Below are 16548 nucleotides of genomic sequence, written 5' to 3' on the forward strand. Positions count from 1 at the left end.
AAGAAAACAATGTCAGAATCACCAGGATCCATTGAAGCGTTCCAGAGTTATAACCTCATAAAGGGACAGTGGTCAGAATTGTAAAAATTGGCCCGGTCATTAACGTGCAAACCAGCCTTGGGGGTAAAGGGGTTAATGATTTCCACCCTCTCTGACCTGATATTTTGCAATTTTTTTGCACTTTCCATCCATGCAAATATGAAATAGAAGAATGTATTACTATAGCACAAGATATACTGTAATATACCTTTTATGTATTTTACATTCCATATATGCATTTGTCATGTATTTCTAGGTGAACAAAAAATTTGATGGGTCAACAGATGGCACAGAAATTCTCTTACTGACAGATGGAGAAGACAATTATAACACCAGCCTTTGCTTTCCTAATATAACAGAGAGTGGCGCAATTATTAATTTCATAGCTCTTGGTCCAAGCGCCTCCAAATCCCTGGAAGATATTGCTGAAATGACAGGTGGGTTTCCAAATATTAGAAATAAAGACTCATACACACTGTAACAGAACCGCATGGCACTTGGAGCTTTAGAGAAATCTGCAATGATGAACAGGTTCTGAGTGAGATATTCTTCCTAGAAGCATTGCTCCTAGGAGAAAACATCCGATATATATGGGATACGTATGGAGCTTGTAAATATCTTCAAATTTGTCAGATTTATGCAAAATCAAATAAAAAATTCTGCATGAAAACAAAAATATAAAGGGGTACAGTAGAGGCCTTATGCACCTTAAAGCAGCCTTATTACAGCTTCTCATAAAAAGTATAAAACAGCAGTAGTGCAGCTTAGTGCATGAGCCATGACCGTAAAAATGTGCCCCTTTCTGTTCACGTGTATGTGTTAAGTGAGTACAAATTGTGCAACTGTATGAAAGATCGCCGTGAAGCAAAAACTGCCAAAGGTAAAGTAAAAGTCTATTGAATTTACAGTATTTTCAGGCGTGAATAGACAAGCAAAGGAAGAAAAGGAATGAATGTGCAAAGTATATTTTAGGGTAATTGCAACAAACAAATTATATTAAATTTTTTCCCCCCAGGTGGATTAAACTACAGAGCCACGGATAAAGTGGACAGCAATGGTTTGATAGATGCTTTCAGCGGGATTCAGCCTTTAACTGGAGACGTTTCTATTCAGGTGGGACACCTTCACATTTCTATATCTGTATCTCTATCAGATCAGAAATGTTTAATGTTTTTCACTGTGTTTCTCAATTCTATTATTTCCATAGTTTAAGGATGGGACTAGACGGTGACTTTGCTACATCGTAGCGCAATACAAGACCGCAACAAGCAAGTTGGAAAAAGTCCAATGGGGTTGAACTTTTTACGACTTGCTTGTTGTGGATGCTATACCCTAGGGGTCACAATGCAACCATTATCAACTTTATTCTGTGACTAAAATCGTCTTTTAGCCCCAGCCTAATCTAAAAATGTTCAGATTAGTGTCTCATTAAAGAAGAAAATAAAGGAATATCAGATATCTCCAGTACCAGATTTACAATTCAAAAGGCTATAGGCAGATTGTGAGGCTCCTTTGACTCTACCCATTAAGAAGAGCCTTGTTTTCGGGAGTTTCAGTGGTAAGATCCTCAGTGAACAGGAAGTTAACAGCTATCATATATATAGGGGATAAGTTCTACTTGACACAAGCCAGTTAAAAAAAAATACTTTACATTTTCAATAATTTCTTCCCTGACAATCCCTTTAAATGCATTTTAGGTTGAGGGGTTGTATTGGAATTTTTATTGGATCAGTGGCATTGAAAACAGAGTATGATCGGGGAAACAAGGCCTTACACATTTACATAAGCCAAGTGACACCCCAATAGTGTAAAATCTGAAAAAAATATTTAAAATATTTTAAAAAGTTATGGCCGTTGCTTCTAATTTGATTTCTGAAAGTTTGTGAAAGGAATATTGCTAAGCATAATTTCCAAAAGAGAAAAGTAGAAAAAAAAACAGAATAAAATGAGAAACATTAAAAGGGAGAGAGTTATGAAGCCATTTATAAGAACTGTCTTTATTGCCTGTACTAACCAATCACAGCACAGCTTTCATTTCGTAATCTGCTGTTGAAAAATGAAGGCTGCGCTGTGATTGGTTGCTGTAGGCAACAAAGACAGCTTTACAAATCTGACCGAATGTTTGCAGATTAAATATACATTAAGTATAGCAATTATTGCACAATTTTCACATGTAACAAATGATGTTAACATGAATATTTCCAGAGATGAGTGAACTTCCTTGTATTTTTATGGAAACTTTTCCTGTTGATATTTTTAACAGCTGGAAAGCACTGGGTCAACTGTTCAGCCGAGCAAATGTATGAATGGCAGCGTCATAATAGACAGCACGGTGGGAAATGACACTTTCTTTCTAGTTACCTGGAGAACTGCAGTACCAAACATTACGTTACATGATCCTAATGGTCTATTATATACAAAGGCAAATTTTGTCAGTGACTATACCTCGAAATCTTCCAGACTGGCAATCCCAGGAACGGCTGAGGTAAAACTTATCTGTAATTATGGATATTTTGTATTAATCAGTTTTCAATATTGATAGTCTGGTCACAATATTTATGACCTACTTCAGGATAGGTCATCAATATCAAATCTGTGGGATGGGTAGGTAGCAACACCTGGCACCAATGCGGATCAGCTGCTATCAGCTCTGGTGGTGGATGGATGTGAACATTGTGTACAGCTCTATTCAAAGTGTTGTGATCGCTGCCATGTACTGCAGATCATCTCTTCATCTCTTGAATAAGTGCTGATCTGCAGGACTCAACCACAGCTGATAAATAGAGATGAGCAGATCGATTCGCAGAAGATCGACTTTGAGTAGAATTTCCTTGACTTTTCAGGTGTCTACGAATTTGAACAGTTTGCAATTCGATTCGCGAGGATTGCAAAAGAAAAAAAATGCCCCGAGTCATTTCACGCACTGCTGAAGACTCAGAGAGTGGGCCACGCTGACATGTGGCTTCCCAATTATACTGTGCAGCTATCAGATCACATGGTCAGGCATAACCAATCAGAGGAGACTATCACAGGGACTCTAATTGTGAGGGCCGGCCAAGTAACGCCATTTTTTTCCTATGTAGGGATAGAGGTCAGATCGCACAGTTTATTCCACATAGGGACAGAAAAAGGACCAAATGGGACTGTGTTGTAGTACTAGACTGCAGAAAATGGGAGTGGTAGTCTCAGTCTGTGAATAATATTGCAAAGATTCAAGTGATATAGGGAGGTGCTGTACCTGCATAGTCAGTGTGACTGTGAATTGATTGATCTGTAATTTACTGCGATAAGAAAAATGTCTTAATAACAGCATCTTTTATTATTTTTCACACACTGAAAGCAAGGTGCTCCTTTTAATACCCGTGTCCAAATTTTGTCACTAAACATAAATCCTGAAACCAAGGCTTGTGTATATATATTTGCATACTTCATTGCTGTACAAGTTTATTATTAGAACCGTACGTGCTACCTGAATACCGTTGTTGATTACCACCGGTTACCATCCATTTACTCCTTACTAGATAGGTTGAAGTCACTTGGAAATTAATGAAGCTGATTTTGAATTAAAGAGCTAAAAAATGGTTCAATTTGTGTTTTGTGGCTTCTTGACTTGCAGTATCTTTATATTTTCAGAGAGGAACGTGGCGGTACAGCCTGTGCAACTCACTTACAGTTAGTGAAAACATATCAATTATTGTAAACTCTAAAGCCGTAGATAAGAACGTGCAGCCGATCACCGTCCAAGGTCACATGAATGCCGTCCGAAACAGCTATCCTAATCCAATGATTGCCTATGCATTAGTCACTCAGGGGCTCCTACCTGTGACAGGGGTGAAAGTTACTGCCGTTATTGAACCTGATGTGGGAAATTTAATTTATCTGGACCTATTGGACAATGGAGCAGGTAATCTATTGTGTAAACTAAAAAAATGTGGTTGTTAGGAAAGACTAATAACCACTTTTACATTGTGTGAAATGTTAAATTATTTGATTACAGCTTTCAATGGCTAAATGTACAGAATGTTTTCATTCATAAATCATTCGCCACTGAATTTTCTGCAATTGCCAATTTTGTCATAATGGGACATCGCAGAAATCCAGAAACAAGCTGCATATGGAGCGCCCCCAGACACAGGGCCGGGGAGTACTCGGTACCGGTCCTCTCTGTTTCGGTGCTGGGGTTGTAACGGTGGCTGGACCCGGTCCGTGACCCTGCTAAGGGGCATCCAATGAAAGGGTGAAGTAGTTTGTCAAGGGCTCGTGACGCCACCAGTGGTATTCGGTCAGGGTGACCGACGCTGCTAGGGGGTTCCGCTGGGATGATGGAATGGCAGCTAGATGGTATACCTTCCCACAGGTGAAGTGTATCCCCAGGGCCTCCCAGTAGTGTAGGTGGCGATGATGTGAGGTGCAGTTAATAACGAGGACACAGGGTTGCAGTCTCTTTACCTTTTACTGAAGACTTTGGGATCCGCAGTCCAGAGCACTGCTAACAGGGCTGTCTGAGACTGGCCGGTCCGAAGGCACATCCAGAGTTCCCTTTGCAGGTGGAAATCAGTGCCTACCAACTAGCGCCTGTGTGTTGTAGTTCTTTCCTGCTGAGCATTCGGGATAGTCCCTGCAACTTTCGTATCTGTTCTTTCTCTTTCTCTCCGTCCCCCAAGTTATTGTGTGGATAGGACGCACCCGTTTGACGGGAAGGCTCGGAACTATTCTGGAACCCTAGAGACGCCCCTCTCCAACTTTGCCCCCTATGTCTGCTTAGGTGATGTAAGGTAGACAGCCAACCTAAAATCAACTGTCCTGCCACTGTTCGAAGTAATGCTTGGAGTCTGTCACTTCCTCGGCGTTCCGGCCACCGGCTACGCGCCTCAGTAGGATGTTGCTGATCTCGGGGCACGACTCCTACTGGATATCTCCTTGTGCTGCAATTTCGTTTCTCACTTCTCCACAATATCCTTCGCTTCGTGTCCTTCCTTAGGATGCCACCGCAAGGTAGTGCAGGCGCGGCTCCGTAACGTTCTGTCCTTTCTGCTAGGTACCTGCCAGGAACCCACCCCTGACAGGTCATCCCTGGAACTCTCCCAGGCTGCGTTCTGATCTAACTTCCTATCCAACCCCCAGTTTTACCAGTGTGAGGAGTGGCCTAATACATAGTGCCTTTTGCTCCCCCTGGTGGCCGGAGTGTGAAGTGTAATGTGTGACTGTGATACCTGGTCAGGTGAACTCTTTTAGTGCAATCAGACATAACATCACTCCCCTTAGTGGCAGAGCAACATTACTGCAACGACCAGTACTATGGGGTGCTGCACATACATTGAGATGTATAGAGAAGACTTCTAGACTCCATGACCTGCGGCCAAAAATTACTGCTGATTGGCATGTTTACCGATGTATGTTTTCTGGTCAGCGGTCATTTAATATTGGTTTCTAACAGGCCGCATGTCCTTTTTGCACAGAACAAACATTAGTAGGTCATTCTGAATTCAGAAGATGTCATTGATCTCAGCATCACATGACCTATTTATACATAATGTTGTGCTTCCGAGTACAATAATTATTAAGCAAGCATAAAAATAATTTCACTCAGCGAACAAACGTTTTGCTCCTTCGTCGAGTGATTTTCAGCGTCTTTAGCCTGGCCGATAATCGGGAAATAAGTGTTCCTAGGAATGCTCATTTGTGGCAATCAACTAGTGTAAATGCATATAAGGAATGTTAGAGGATTTACATGACTTGCTTTTAAAGTTGTATTTAACATTTTTTTTGTTACAGAAAGCGATATCATTGCAGTTCCATGTCAGCTAAGAGGCTGATACAGGATAAAGAGTGATCTGTCAATAAAGCTGATATAAATAGATGGAGACTGAGAAGCTCTGGATTTCCAAAGTCCATCCAAATTCTCTCTTGGGGTCTAATTGTTTGAATTGATTGCTGGCTTATGTTGTCATCTGACAGTGTGGGAACTGCAGGTCTCTGACTGGCGGTAATGATTTTACTGCCGATCAGAGCCTGTGTTTGCCATGCTGTCATGCTGATGACAGCATGGAAAATAAGGATGTTCGGACCCCCATTCATCTGAATAAGATCCGGATTCATGTACTTTTCTGGTACGCAAATCAAACTTTTTTTTAACTGTTTGGCTGAACCCGCCACACCCAAACATCCAGGGGTTCGCCCATCATTAGTTATCACACAGCAGCTTTATTGCATATCTGGAATATGGGCAGTATGAAAAATGTATTGGGTGCAAAAAGCAGTTGGTCTGTTTTCATGACCTTATAAAGGGCTGACAATAGAGTTTATGACCTTGTAAAGGGCCGACAACATTGTTTTTGGGTTGGATTTTTAAATTTAATTTTTCAAATTTAATCCTGGACCATTTTTGTTATTGGAACTATCTCCTTTATCCTTTTGTTCTTTAGTCTTTTATTTTGTTTGCTTGCTTTTGTATGAGTTTATATTACTTTGTTCTCAGATAATGATAGTGACTCTCGCACGTTGTGTGGCGCCCCAGGGTCCTGGTCGTCACAGTAGCATTGCTTTCCTCACGGGGAGAGTGATGTTACACTTGAAGGGAAGAAGGGATAACTGTAACCAGGTACCACAAACATGCAACACATTCACACTCCAGGCCACCAGGGGGAGCTTTTGATCCTATTTACTAGGTGACTCCCAATATATATATGGTAGCCTGTAGGGAAAGTTAGTTAGTTCCTGCCAGAGACACAGAGGGAAAGGAGAGTGAGTTCTTGCCAGGACACAGACTGGATCAGTCTGAGGCAGAAGAGGGTTTACGGAGCTGTGTAGCCGCAGTGCAGCAGTTCCTCGAAAGAGACATTCAAAAAGCCAAATACATTGCAGTGAACGTGCAGGAGAGCAAAGCAGAGGAGAGGATACCAGGGGGAGACCAGCCCCGAGCAGGCTGCCTCCTTCTGAGGTGCAGAGACCGGTAGCCGGAACACCAAGGATCGAAAGGCTATCCACGATTTACATCAGAGACCGGCAGGACAGCTGAATTCCACGTTCCCTGTCCACCTTAGTACCCAGGAGGCACAGTAACACCCTTAGAGGCTGGGGCGTGCTAGAGTCCCTATAAACTGCCTGAAGTCACTAGTCAAATGGGTCGTGTCCTATCCTATATGGGGGACAGAGAGAACATCTGTGAGGACCTTATGTGAAGCCATAGGCAGTAGGGACTACAACACCATGGCGCTAGAGGAAGGCTCTGATTTCCACCTGGATAAGGGGACTCCTAACTTGCCTCCAAGCCGTCCGGACCCTGCCTGCCCTGTGATCTGGTGCTCTGGACTGTGGCTGCTGAAGTCTTCGGTAAATAAGGTAAATAGACTGCAAACGTGTGTCCTCATTCTTTACTGCACCTCTCACCATTTTACCATCTACACACCGGGAGCCCTGGGGATATACTTCACCTGTGGGAAGGTACACCATCTAGCTGCCATAACATCACCCTAGAGGACCCCTTAAAGCAGCGTCGGTCCTCACTGACCGAATACCACAGGTGGCATCACAAACATAAACGTTATTCCCTTTAAAGACCTTCCCCTTTTACATGGGCACCCAGAGCCACGGACCGGGTCGCCACCGTGACATCCCCCTGTGAAACATCGGACCCGGTACCGAGTGCCCCACGGCCCAGGCGGGGCGACTCACGTTGTAACTCTTATATTATATAACTATATCTACATATATTGGTTTATCAGTACATGATAAAACGGTAAGAGTAATTTACTTCTTTCGACCTTTTTTCTCAGAAAAATCCATCGACACTGGATTTTTGTTTCAAATTCTTTTATTCTTTCATATAATCCTATGTGTATAAATAGTATGTTTATTTTTCTTTCTTTGAATTTCATGTTTTTCTCTGTATAGCAAAGCTATATTGTGAATACACAGTTCAATAAAGATAAAGAGTCTAACATAGGGAGTTTTCTGACTCAGTCTAAGCCAAGTTTTCTGTTTCAGACTTTGCAAGTGCATCTGCACCTTGTACTTACAGAATTGGCTACCAGGTGATAAGAGTATGAGCCAGATTAAAGTAATCACATCATTTTATTAACCCTCTGTGTGCTATACTGTACTACATTGCTTCGTTACATTTTAAAACTTATGCAATTGCAGCTGAAAATTGTTTCTGTTGCTTTATTAAGGTGCGGATGTAGTGAAGAATGATGGAATCTACTCAAAGTACTTCTTCTCTTATACTGGAAATGGAAGATATAGCTTAAAAGTACGTGTAGAAGGAAAAGATGGTAGTGAACTGGTAGCACCCACAAATCGGGCCCTTTATATGCCTGGCTATGTGGAAAATGGTAAGTAGCATATGTCCATTGAAATCTACTTAAAATTTAGATAAAAAAAAACTTAAACCATAATCAGATTTCTCGCATCATGTTCTCATACACTTTATGCAGTTAATAGCCCTCTGTGCCTGTACTGTTACATACTTAGGCAGGTAACTGGTTCATGCAGCTTTACATGAACACCTGAGCCTTACACTATGACCGGTCCGAATAACTAAAGCAATTGTTACCATACACCTCTCGTGTCTCCACTTTTCCTCATAGTTTGTAAGCTTGCGAGCTGGGCCCTCACTCCTCCTGGTATCTGTTTTGAACTGTGATTTATGTTATGCTGTAATGTCTATTGTCTGTACAAGTCCCCTCTATAATTTGTAAAGCGCTGCGGAATATGTTGGCGCTATATAAATAAAATTATTATTACAAAGCAAATGTCTTGTGAATAAACTTTTGTTAAAAATGTCCTTCAATTTTATTGCTGTAGAGTCACTGTAACTCCTGCACATAGCAGATTATGCTGCTATACTGTTGTATGTTATAAATTTTTTAATTTTTCTCCATATATTCTCAAATTATTTTACATTTTTTTATTAGTCCCCGTAAGCACCTTGAACCTGCAATCTCTTAATTGCCTATACAGTACACTGTATTACTATATTACATTAATGCAGTCTGTTGTATGATTACTAGTCTCCTTCATATTAGTAATATCATGACAGACATCGAGGTCTTCAGAAGGCCCCTGGCTGACATGGCAACCTATGATCACATTTCATGGGGGAAGAAGGTGGGCGATGGTCTCCCGAGTGGAGGGTGCAGTTTTGGAGGCCTTTAAATTCTTTTAATTGCTCCTGTCATGTGTGAAAGCAGCATTTAAGAGGTTGAACCATGGCCATCAAAGTTAGCTCCGATCATTGCAGTTACTCTCGGGTTCCATCACTCATGCTGAATGTAGCAGGATCAACTCTTGAGCCTGCTCTATGCAGTAAAGCCAGAATTTTGCCCATATATGTACGTCGTAAGTCGCAAAAATATTATATTTGTGAGGTTGGCAAAAAACACCTGCAATAAAACCTATTGTGTTGATAGGGAAATTAAAACATATTTGGTTTGTATTGAAATAGAAGACCAGTTGCAAAAGCCAAGTTTCAAACATTTTTTATATTACTTCATAAGTAAAATTTGTTCACCTGGGAGCTTGAGCAATCAGCTCCAAAATATACATGCCCCAAATCATCAAGACTTTGCATTTTTGCATGCCAGTCTTTGTGAAAAATGAGTTTGCGTAAGATGTGCCACCTTGATTAAGACGTGTGGCCTAAATGAATTTGGAGAACCCTTCAGCTGCCACGTAGCACTGCGAGAAATGTATTTCGGTCAGAGAAGGGAGAACAGCTCTTTCATAGTTTATGGCACATTTGTAGTGTAAATTATGATGAATTTGCTAGCTGTACTTGGGTCATTTTCAAAAATTTGGAAAAGTTAGCTGGGAATTGACGCAAAAATGTCAAATGTTGCTAAATTTTTCAGCGAATATGAGATGCCCAAAAATCTGGCGACATTTCAAACAGTTTTAATGCCAAAATTCTGGTAAAAGAAAACCAGCCCCATAGTCTTTGTAACCATTTTACACTCTGGCAAAAGTTAAGTTCACACACTGAGTTTATGGTGAGTTTTCGACACTGCATATTTTCGCTTGTACAAAAAAATGAAGCAAATTGCAGTTCAAGGAAAGTGGATGGGATTTATAGAAATCTCATCCCCACTGTGCCTTTTCTTCACACTGCATAAACTTACCAGCGTTGCGTGTTTCAAATCCTCAAGATTTCATTTTCTCTTGTGGGTACGTGCAATTTTATTTCTGGATTTTCTCCACTGAATTTCAATAAATGCGCAAAATTTACAGGTAAAAAAATGCTTTTGTGCTTTTATTGAATTTATGATGCAGAAACTCACTAAATACGTTTGTGATCCAAACGGTTGCATCAATAAAGTTTTGTTAAAGCCAAGTGCCAGGAAGCGTAAAAAACAAAGCAGCTTAATTTAAAACATGACATAAAAAAAAAGAGAGAAAAGCCGCATTGCCAAAAACTTGATAAAAACGTATGTTAAAAACGCACTCCAAAGCACAAAGCAAAAAACAAAATTAACGTTATTTAGCATCCTGTAGAAAATTGACAGGTTTAAAAACTCAGAAAATTCTCATTGTGGGAATGAAGCCTTAGAGATTAGAACCTTAGAAGTAAACCCTACACTAATTACTCAGAACAGGCTAATAAAACAAATGAAATGGTTCTTCACATCACTGAAATATTCTATTTCTATTGCAGGTACAATAGTCATGAATGCTCCAAATCCTATTGAGAATGATACAGCTGTTGATGCTAATTTGGGAAATTTCAGTAGGATATCATCAGGAGGATCATTTGTGGTAAATAATGTGCCCTCTAGTCCCAGTCCAGACATTTTTCCACCTGAGAAGATATCTGACTTAAAAGCAAAGATAGAGGGTGACAGAATTGTGCTATCCTGGACCGCCACTGGTGATGATCTGGACCAAGGAGCTGGTGAGACATTTACTTGTGATATCTTTATATGAAGTGTTATTACGGTACTTTGGATGGTCAACTACTTGGGCACCATCAAGCATGAGGAAGAAGGGAAAACAGTACTTGAGTAGCCCTGCAGCCCCATTACTATTCTTCGCTCGCAGATTGATGGCAGAGCGCATTGTGTATATAAGAAGAACTTATTTAAAATAAATTTATCAGCAGGATTTCACATTCTAAATCATTTATTTGTGCATGTAAGCACTTTCAAAGAGAATTCCAGCAATAATTTTCCATGCCTTGTCTGTTCCTCCATTACTTAGACAACACCGTTTAATTGATATGCAAATTGGGCTGTAGATTTGAAACCTCTGTCACTCCAGCTCTATTAGTATAGGCTAAATAGCAAAAAGAAGAAATTGCAGCCAGCTCACCACATACGGCTCATAAAGTGCAGGGGCATGGAACTCCATTCTCACCAAACATAGAAAATCCAATAGAAACATAATAGTTCCAGCTCCGGATAAAATGCAAACCTTCATTGGAAAAATTTTAAATTGTTTTCCATATTACTCCCAGAAAAAAAACAGATATGAGTTTCAAATGCACTGCAGCGTCCTTTTTCTGGACTACAGCTCAATTCATTGCTCAGTGCCACCCCATTCTGCTTGATTAATGGCTCCTTTGATTGAAATCATGCAGCATAGACTCTGTCAGTCAAGCAAGGCAGCACTGGGTGGGAGTGACAGAGACATCAGATCTACAGCCTCATTTGCATATTATTATTATTATTTATTGTTATAGTGCCATTTATTCCATGGCGCTTTACATGTGAGGAGGGGTATACATAATAAAAACAAGTACAATAATCTTAAACAATACAAGTCATAACTGGTACAGGAGGAGAGAGGACCCTGCCCGCGAGGGCTCACAATCTACAAGGGATGGGTGAGTATACAGTAGGCAAGGATAGAGCTGGTCATGCAGCGGTTTGGTCGATCGGTGGTTACTGCAGATTGTAGGCTTGTTGGAAGAGGTGAGTGTGATGTGTTGTGGTAGAGGGTTCCAGAGTAGGGGTGATACGCAAGAGAAATCTTGTATACGATTGTGGGAAGAGGAGATAAGAGGGGAGTAGAGAAGGAGATCTTGTGAGGATCGGAGGTTGCGTGTAGGTAAGTACCAGGAGACAAAGTCACAGATGTATGGAGGAGACAGGTTGTGGATGGCCTTGTAAGTCATGGTTAGGGTTTTGTACTGGAGTCCCTGGGCAATGGGGAGCCAGTGAAGGGATTGACAGAGAGGAGAGGCCGGGGAATAGCGGGGTGACAGGTGGATTAGTCGGGCAGCAGAGTTTAGAATAGATTGGAGGGGTGCGAGAGTGTTAGAGGGGAGGCCACAGAGCAGGAGGTTGCAGTAGTCAAGGCGAGAGATGATGAGGGCATGCACTAGAGTTTTTGCAGATTCTTGGTTGAGGAATGTACGGATTCGTGAAATATTTTTCAGTTGAAGTTGGCAGGAAGTGGAAAGGGCTTAGATGTGTTGTTTGAAGGAGAGTTCAGCGTCAAGGATTACCCCGAGACAGCGAGCTAGTGGGACTGGGGAGAGTGGGCAGCCATTTACTGTAATGATCAATTCTGTTTTGTCCATGTTAAGTTTCAGAAATCTAGTGGAGAAGAAGGATGAAATAGTGGACAGACATTGATGGATTCTGGTTTGTAGGGAGGTGATAACTGGTCCAGAGATGTAGATCTGTGTGTCATCACCATAGAGGTGATACTGAAAGCCATGAGATTCTATGAGCTGTCCCAGGCCAAAGGTGTAAATGGAGAAGAGCAGGGGCCCTAGGACTGAACCTTGTGGGACTCCGACAGACAGTGGGTGAGGTGAGGAGGTGGTGTGTGAGTGGGAGACGCTGAATGTCCGGTCAGTTAGGTATAATGAGATCCAGGATAGGGCCAAGTCTGTGATGCCAAGGGATGAGAGGGTCTGTAATAATAGGGAATGGTCCACTGTGTCAAAGTCAGCCGACAGGTTGAGGAGGAGGAGGACAGAATAGTGTTGCTTGCTCTTGGCGGTTAAGAGGTCATTGGTGACCTTAGTTAGGGCAGTTTCAGTGGAATGGTGTGACCGGAAGCCAGATTGTAAGCGGTCAAAGAGGGAGCAAGAAGAGAGATGGGAGGACAGTTCAAGGTAGACGTGTTGTTCCAGTAGTTTGGAGGCATAGGGGAGAAGTGATATAGGGCGATAGCTAGATACAGAGGATGGGTCAAGAGAAGACTTTTTGAGGATAGGTGTGATTGAGGCATGTTTAAAGCTTGAGGGGAAAACACCAGTTGTTAGTGATAGGTTGAAGAGATGGGTTAGGGTTGGGATGAAGACTACATATCAATTGAAACACTGATTTATTAGTAATTGGAAAGGCCATGTAAAGGTATGGCTAGACTTGTCTTTAAAAGAGCTTCATTAACATATAAATAATTTAGGATGTGAAATCTTGCTCATAAATTCCCTTTAAATAAATCATTCTTCTTATAAATACATTGAGCTTTTGTCATCAGTCTGCAAGAGAAAACAGTTATGGGGGTGCAGGGTTACAAAAGTACTGCTTTCTTTGCTTTCTCAGCTTTGATGATGTCCAAGTGGTTGGGCTCACATCAATCATAAAACAAAACTCACGTTGTTTTGTTGTACATATTCAACAAAAACACACATAAACATATATAGTCATGACCAAAATTGTTGACACCCTTGAAAATGAAGTATTTCTCCCTGAAAATGAGTGCAATTACACATTGTAATGAAAGTAGTGGAAACACTGTTCCATGGACCGAGGAGAGCCTGAGGGGGCGTAACTAGGTGAACAACTTTCTCTCCGCTAGAGCCACTGATGGTGGGGTTAGACTTGGCATCAGATCTACACCAGATGCTACTCCAGCACAAACCTCAGACACACGACAGCTGACTCCCAAAGGGGCATGCAGTTGGCAGTGCCAGGAATGGTAGACTTGGCAGGTAAAGACAGGAACGGCAGGTACTGGCAGGAACAGTTGGTTTACAGTCTACCACGACAAGTGCAGGTAGCTACGACTGGTATACAGACTGACATGGCAGGTGTAGGCAGGTATGATTGATATACAGGGAGGCATGGAAAATACAAGCAGATGCAGCTGGTATACACACTGGCCCAGCAGGTACAGGCAGGAACATCTGGTATGCAGACAGGCACAACAGGTGCAGGCAGGTTCGGCTGGTAAACAGAAAGGCACAGAAAGGTACAGGTAGTACAGGAACAACAAGTAGAGACAGGTGCTGGCAGTTATGGCTCAGATACAGGCAGGCAGGTGACACAAGCACGTCTGGAATACAGGAACACATAGCAGGTACGGGAAGACAAGTACTGGCAGGAACATGCAGTGACAGGCAGTTACTGGCAGATACAGGGGACCTGATAATTAGCAAACGTGCAACAAGGGAGAGTGAACATGTTGCTCAGGCACCTACCATCAGGTGAAGGTGTCTTAAATAATTAGTGTCTCCCAGCCATCTGCTGGGGACACTTTAGGATGGCCTGCTCTGTCCCTTTATCAAGAAGGGAGCTCACGCTCCATAAGCACAGTGCCTGGGGATCAGCGAGCCATGTGCAGACCTTGGGCAGTGGTAGGAAGAGGAGGAAGTGCGGGACAGGGGCCACGGCAGTAAGGGAGTCAGCATCCCTGCCAGGGAAAGAGGGAAGCATGCGGAGATGCAGGCACTGCACATGTATTGCTAAACACATGCTTATTTCCTTTTTGTGTATTGAAAAAAAAAGGCAAATTGGACATCATTTCACACAGACCCCCAAAAATGGTCCGGACAACATTTTTGGACCCTCAACTAAATATTTGGTTGCACACCGTTTGAAATAACTATAATCAATCGCTTCCTATAACCATCAACAAGCTCCTTACACCTCTCAACCGGAGTTTTGGACTACTCTTCTTCTGCAAACTTCCCCAGGTCTCTCATATTTGAAGGGTGACTTCTCCCAACAGCAATCTTAAGGTCTCTCCAGAGATGTTCAATGGGATTTAGATCTGGACTTACTGCTGGCTACTTCAGAACACTGGGCACTCTATTTCTACCAAAAATCGTTGAGTAATCTTCATATTTCATGATGCCTTGCACACAGTCAAGGCAACTAGTGCCAGACGCAGCAAAACAAACCCAAACCATCTTTTAACCTCGACCATATTTGACTGTAGGTACTGAGTTCTTTTCTTATAGGCCTCGTTCCATTTTTGTTAAACAGTAGAGTGATGTGCTTCATCAAACAGCTCTATCTTGGTCTCATGTGTTTACAAGACAGTTTCCCAGAAGGATTTCGATTAACTCACACACATTTTGCCAAACTGCAGTCTAGCTTTTTTATATCTCTATGTCAGCAGTAGGGTCCTTTTGGGTCTCCTGACATAGCGTTTCATTTCATTCAAATGTCAACGGATAGTTTGCTCTGACACTGATGCACCCTGAGCTTGCAGGACAGCTTAAATCTCTTTGGAACTTAATTGGGGCTGCTTATCCACGATTATCCTGGAATTCCTGGATGGTTGGTAACCCTGCCCCGCTCCCAGATTCATGTGGAACCATTTTAGTTTTTGACCCTTTGGCCCTGAGCTCATTTTGTTTTCTTGTTTTCTTATTTCAGCATCAAGTTATGACTTGAGAATGAGCACTGATCCCAAGGAGCTCCTGGACTCATTTAACACCTCATTACCCGTGAAGATTTCCAACCTCATTCCACAGGTGGCTGGATCCAGTGAAACATTTAGTTTTGTTCCTGAAAATGTTGTCATTCAAAATGGTACAATCCTGTACTTTGCATTATCTGCAACAGATAAAGCCTCTCAGGCATCACCTCCATCCAACATAGCGCAGGCAGCTCTAATTATTCCTAGAGTAGACAGGTCTAACTCTACTGATGCCACCACTGCTGCTCCTGCTGATGCCACCACCACTCGTCCTTCTACCAGCACAAATGATACTGCAGAAATAGTGAAAATTCCAGTAGTGTTTCTGCTGGTCTGCTGTTACCTGTCATTACAGCTTGTGTAACCATTGATGGTGTTGACATTACGTAATATCTATTTTTATATCTACTGTTACGATCTATCTTAGGGCAGAATCTCTGAATAATGAGAATGTCTCCAACTATGTAAAGCCGAACCTAGAAATGATCAATAGATAAATAATTTTGTATTGAATGCCGTTGATGTTCATTATTTCCATAAATTTTGATGCTAAATAAAAAAAATCTTGATTCAGGTGTACTGCGCAGCCCATGTTATGAGTCGACTGCAAGTCGGAGTATCTTCCAGATTTCCTAGTTTATAATCTGTGAAAGTTAAAAAGTATATCCATCTCTATGGGTCTGTGAAAAGCACGTACAGCGCATGGATGGATGGCATCAGTGTACAGTCTGTGATTAACATTGCAAAGTATAGGAGAAGCTATGTAATTTCATTCTTTCTTTATCCACACCGGAAAACACGGATGGCACGCTGATGAGACTTATCCAAAACACTGATGCAAGTACTGTTTTTTCAGGTACCGTTTTTTTTACGGACGTGTAAAGAGGGCCTTAGATGTAGGAGTTTGTGGGC

At 41.8% G+C, this 16548-nt stretch overlaps 1 protein-coding gene across 1 annotated transcript in view; it reads left to right on the top strand.

Moving 5' to 3' along the window:
- The window catches only part of LOC138648040 (calcium-activated chloride channel regulator 1-like), a 53908-nt gene extending 37695 nt beyond the window's left edge, over window positions 1-16213 (top strand). Inside the window, exons 8-14 of the mRNA XM_069737512.1 lie at window positions 296-476; window positions 1055-1152; window positions 2303-2524; window positions 3673-3943; window positions 8211-8372; window positions 10691-10927; window positions 15594-16213. Of these exons, the coding sequence (XP_069593613.1) occupies window positions 296-476; window positions 1055-1152; window positions 2303-2524; window positions 3673-3943; window positions 8211-8372; window positions 10691-10927; window positions 15594-16000 (1578 nt within the window). The 3' untranslated portion in view covers window positions 16001-16213. The remainder of the gene's footprint in view (window positions 1-295; window positions 477-1054; window positions 1153-2302; window positions 2525-3672; window positions 3944-8210; window positions 8373-10690; window positions 10928-15593) is intronic.
- The last annotated feature ends 335 nt before the right edge of the window (window positions 16214-16548 follow it).

This window comes from Ranitomeya imitator, chromosome 8 (assembly GCF_032444005.1).
Source record: "Ranitomeya imitator isolate aRanImi1 chromosome 8, aRanImi1.pri, whole genome shotgun sequence".
In the NCBI taxonomy this organism is placed as follows: Eukaryota; Metazoa; Chordata; class Amphibia; order Anura; family Dendrobatidae; genus Ranitomeya; species Ranitomeya imitator.